Here is a 5387-nt window from a genome sequence, read left to right on the forward strand (position 1 = left end):
ATTACGCCTTCGCGCGACGCATTTAAGGGCGAGGAGAGGGGCTCATTTGATTGGTGTGATGTGTGTAAAACCCACTCCACGCCTTCTCTCCTCCCTCTTTCCGACTTGCGCAGGTAGGAGGGACGGAGGTGGGAAAGAGGAGTAGCTGCGCCAGGTGCACGGTGTGCCAAACTCGCAAAATCCGCCTGGCCACACCCAGGTGCGCTGTGGCCCCGCCTCGCCCGGTCTGCGAAACTAGAGCCCTAAGTGTCAACCTTGAAACTGTGCTGATTGTATAGATCTTCTGTGCTGTTGGGGGAAAATGTGTGTGAAGCATCCAGACATGGATGTAAACTGTAAGAGGAACTTGACTGGCACACGGAGGCATACCACCACAGGTTGGTAATTCTAGTTCAGGCTTTCTGCCCACCATCTCAAACCAAACTGTCTTTCTCTCCATAACCAATAGGCTTTCACTTTACACATACAGGAATATTTGGACGATTTGAGAAATAGTCTTATTAGCCTTCTTGCAGAGGCTTAGATGAGAGGTCTGGGACCACTCTTTGTCAGATATGAAGCTACAGCCAGCAGGCTGTCATTTTAGCTTACCAGAAAGAGTGGAAACAGTCAGGTCCTGTCCAAAGGTACAAAAATCCACTTACAGTACTAACACCTCTAAAGCTCACTGATTAACACGGTATGTCCTGTTTGTTTAATTTATTTTCTAAATGTCAGCCTATTGCTCTTTGAGATCAGCTGAAGGGTGGAAACACCCAGAACACTCAGCTCTAATTAATTTTCCTTAAGACAAGATAAATGCTGGAGAGCAGCACAGTGGGAGAGCTGGCAGTGAGAGATGCTCAGTTACTGCAGAGGACAAAGTTTGTCAAAACTTCAGCACATAGAAGCAAAAATATCTGCATGGTTACACACTACAGAGGGTATGTTTAGCCACTTACCCTTTAATCACTCCTGTGTGTGTGTGTGTGTGTGTGTGTCTGTGTTCTCTCAGGTCTTACCTGCAGGTTCATCAGATGGACTTGGACAGCCTCAGCAGACAGATGAAAGAAACAAAGAGGAACTCCAGACTGGTACGTTCTGTGGTTGTACGGTTTGGCTCGGCCTAGTTCTTTTCATCTGTTCAAGTCTAACCCTGTTACTATCTTCTTATGTCTAATGTGGATACAAGTAGTTCTATTTCTTGACTTTCTTGGATTTTCTTTGGGCTCAGTGTGTCCTTGAACGCACCTGCACACAGAGGTTTCAAAAAGGTCCCTTTTTTTTTAAGTTGAAAAATATCAAAATGTACAAGCTCAGGAATTGGCTGGTCAGTAGTGTTTCCTCTTTTGTCACACTGTTTCAGTCTGTGGTATTAAGCATTGTTGACACCTTGAAGTTAAATTTTGGTTTGAAAAATTATAATGTTCTGACAAAGCAATGTATCTGTTAGCATAAAAAGTAAACCACTTCATTAAAAATGAGTGATACTGATGATTAATGTTTTCTGCCTCTTCAGGGTTTCCTGTATGAACTGGACAAGGTGAGCTACTGTGAATACTTTCATACTTACTTAATCCAAATTGTTTCCATGTTTACCTGTTGTTTTGATAATTTAGTATAATGTGCATTTTCACAGCACACACACACTCACATTCTATCAGCACAGCAGTCATGTCATAGTTACCACTCTGCTGCTCTCACTTTGTCTTCTCTATACTAATTAGTTTCAGTCACTTTAACAGCCTTAAAAAACCCACAGAAGTAAATCCAAACACTTCCTGTACAGATGTTGCACATAAAAAACCTTCCAGCTGCTCGAAGGGCATAATTCCCACCTCTCCTGCTAGGCTTTTAATTTGAAACATATGTAGGAAGTGTTGACTGTATCTTAACAGCGATCATAAAACAGGAACTAGAATGCAGGATTTTTGCGTTGTGTTGTGTGTGCTGTGGCGATTTGTGAGATGACTCCCTACATCACAGGTGACAGGGGCCACCTCAGTGTATATCGTAGCACAAACCGTTATTTGTAGCAAACCTTTAGACAGACCTGGACTGACATATTGTGAAAGTAGTCCAGTTTGACTAAAAGGAATAAATGGGACTCTTTGCTTTTCTCTGACAGCAAGTGAAGGTGACTGAGAGGTACATAAGACGACTGGAGTTTCACCTCAGCAAGGTAAGAACAAACGATGCCTTTCAACATCACTAAACGTTATAGAAAAAAAAACCTGTCCAAAGCATTTTGGAAATGTCACAGGAATATGTTTGTGATTTACCTCTGTTGGACTGATTGCTCACATTTAGATTTAGACGTAGATTTTGTCCTCACATTGCCTTTTAATGTCTCCTGACATGTCATTTTGTTGTGAGATTACTCTTTGTATATCTGTCATTGGTTACTTTGTGCGCAGACAGTGGTTAATGCAGAAAAATGTTATTGACACCACATCATTCTTGGAGTAAAGAGCATTCTGCTGTAGATGCTGCTTGTTTCTGTCAAGACTTGCTGACTATAGTACAACTTAGTGGTCATATTTAGATATAGCCAGTGTTGCTGAGGATCTTTTTGTTATACAGATAAAACCAAGTACTACTTAACAGTACTAGTTTGGCTCATCAGATACACATGGCCTCTGGACATGGTTACAGCACAAGAGGTGTAGCCTCTGGTCACATAACACTCTGGCACCAAGACGAATTTTTGTAAATCTGCCATTATATACAGGTCAATAGCACTGTGGAATTCTCTGCGTATTGATATTATATCTACTGTCAATGTCAAAATCATCTTTCAAAAGCTTCTAAAGAAATATCTTGCCAGATAACAAGATAAGCATCTAGCGCTGTTTTAATGTACTTTTGTTCTTAATTTTATATCCTTTTTATAAATGTATCTTTCTGCTGCTATGTTGAATTATGGTTTAGTCCAGAGCTCAGCAACCTTCACTATCAAAAGAGCTATTTTTGGCCAAATAATCCGCCTGTAGCCGCAAAACATATTTGAGCCTTATAATGAAGGCAACAGTAAGTCCAAATTCACCCATTAACATTACTTATAGGTAGGGCTGGGCAATATGACCAAAATCTCATATCACGATATAGTTCATTTCATATCCCGATAATGATACATATCCAGATATAGCCATTATTAATTTCTATATAATTTTTTGCTGAAGCCACAGGGAGCCACTGGAGAGGGGTGAAAGAGCTTCATGTGGGTCCGGAGCCACAGGTTGCCTATTCATTTCAATTCAATTCAATTCAATTCAATTCAATTTTATTTATAAAGCCCAATATCACAAATAACAATTTGCCTCAGAGGGCTTTACAGCATATGACATCCCTCTGTCCTTTGGACCCTCACAGCGGATAAGGAAAAACTCCCCCCCAAAAAAACCCTTTAACGGGGGGAAAACAATGGTAGAAACCTCAGGAAGAGCAACTGAGGAGGGATCCCTCTTCCAGGATGGACAGATGTGCAATAGATGTCGTACAGAACAGATCAGCATGATAAATTAACAGTAATCTGTGTACAAAATGATACATAAAGAGAGACCGAGAGAAATGCTGGACAGACAGTAGTGACAGTAGCTTACAACAACATTAATTTAAGTAATAATATTATTATAATAATTATGGCTATTGTGGTACAATATGTTTTAGGTATATATTAATATATGATATTATATGTAAGTGACACTAATCATATGTGTATAATAATAGTAGAAGTATGACTAATGATAACATCAGCAGTAGGAGGCATCAGGCAGGACCACGGCAGCAGCACAACCACACACGTCACACCATACAGGCACCACTGCAATATGAGTTAACCTGCGAGACAGCGGAGCACAAAGGCTCCGGAGAAGAAGCTAAGTTAGCGAGATGCAGTAACAGGACAAGAGTGTTAGCAAAGGAGAGAGAGAGAGGGAGAGAAGGTGCTCGTGTATTATGGGAGGTGTATTGTAAAAGGTCCCCTGGCAGACTAGGCCTATGCCAGCCTAACTAGGGGCTGGTCCAAGGCAAGCCTGAGCCAGCCCTAACTATAAGCTTTATCAAAAAGGAAAGTCTTAAGTCTAGTCATTGAATGTGGAGACGGTGTCTGCCTCCCGGACTGCAACACAAAGATGATTCCACAGGAGAGGAGCCTGATAGCTGAAGGCTCTGGCTCCTGATCTACTTTTGGAGACTCTAGGGACCATGAGTAACCCTGCATTCTCAGAGTGCAGTGTTCTGGTGGGATAATATGGCACTATGAGCTCTGTAAGATATGATGGAGCCTGATCATTTAGAGCTTTATAAGTTAGAAGTAGGATTTTAAATTCAATTCTAGATTTTACAGGGAGCCAGTGCAGAGAAGCTAAAACAGGGGAAATGTAAGCTCGTTTCTTAGTTCCTGTTAGTACACGTGCCGCTGCATTCTGTATTAGCTGGAGAGTTTTTAAGGACTTACTAGAGCTACCTGATAATAGAGAGTTACAGTAATCCAGCCTAGAGGTAACAAAAGCGTGGACCAATTTTTCTGCATCTTTTCGGGTCAGGATAGGCCTAATTTTCGCAATATTACGCAGATGAAAAAATGCAGTTTGTGGGGTTTGTTTTAAATGAGAATTAAAAGACAAATGTTAGTCAAATATTACTCCGAGGTTTCTTACAGTAGTGCTAGAGGCCAAAGCAATGCCATCCAGAGAAACTGTATCATCAGACAAAGAATTTCTGAGGTGATGGGGGCCCAAGAACAATAACTTAATAACAATTACAGTTTTGTCTGAATTTAACATAAGAAAATTGGAGCTCATCCAGGTTTTTATGTCTTAAAGGCATTTTTGAAGTTTAGTTAATTGATCCGTTTCTTCTGGCTTTATTGATAAATACAATTATGTATCATCCGCATAACAATGGAAATTTACAGAGTGATTTCTAATGATGTTACCTAAGGGAAGTATATATAAAGTGAACAGAATTGGTCCGAGCACAGAACCTTTTGGAACTCCAAAACAAACTTTAGTACGTAGAGATGATTCATGATGAACATGAATGAACTGAAAACGATTAGGTAGATAAGATTCAAACCAGCTTAGCACAGAACCTTTTAGGCCAATTAAATGTTCCAGTCTCTGTAGCAGAATTTGATGGTAAATAGTGTCAAACGCCGCACTAAGATCTAATAAAACAAGTACAGAGACGAGTCCTTTGTCTAAAGCAATCAGAAGATCATTTGTAATTTTAACTAGTGCTGTCTCAGTGCTATGATGCACTCTAAATCCTGACTGAAATTCCTCAAATAAATTATTATCATGGAGAAAATCACACAGCTGGTCTGCGACTACTTTCTCAGGGATCTTTGACATAAAGGGAAGATTAGATATTGGTCTATAGTTGGCTAACACCTCTGGATCCAG

The 5387-nt window shown here is 40.4% G+C and overlaps 1 protein-coding gene across 2 annotated transcripts in view; it reads left to right on the plus strand.

Moving 5' to 3' along the window:
- LOC126407375 (rho family-interacting cell polarization regulator 1-like) overlaps positions 1 to 5387 on the plus strand; it is a 105830-nt gene that overhangs the window by 56549 nt on the left and 43894 nt on the right. For both annotated transcript variants that reach the window (XM_050072200.1, XM_050072199.1), the window contains exons 4-6: positions 995 to 1073; positions 1499 to 1522; positions 2108 to 2161. In XM_050072200.1, the coding sequence (XP_049928157.1) occupies positions 995 to 1073; positions 1499 to 1522; positions 2108 to 2161 (157 nt within the window). The remainder of the gene's footprint in view (positions 1 to 994; positions 1074 to 1498; positions 1523 to 2107; positions 2162 to 5387) is intronic.

Source organism: Epinephelus moara, chromosome 20 (assembly GCF_006386435.1).
Source record: "Epinephelus moara isolate mb chromosome 20, YSFRI_EMoa_1.0, whole genome shotgun sequence".
NCBI lineage: Eukaryota > Metazoa > Chordata > Actinopteri > Perciformes > Serranidae > Epinephelus > Epinephelus moara.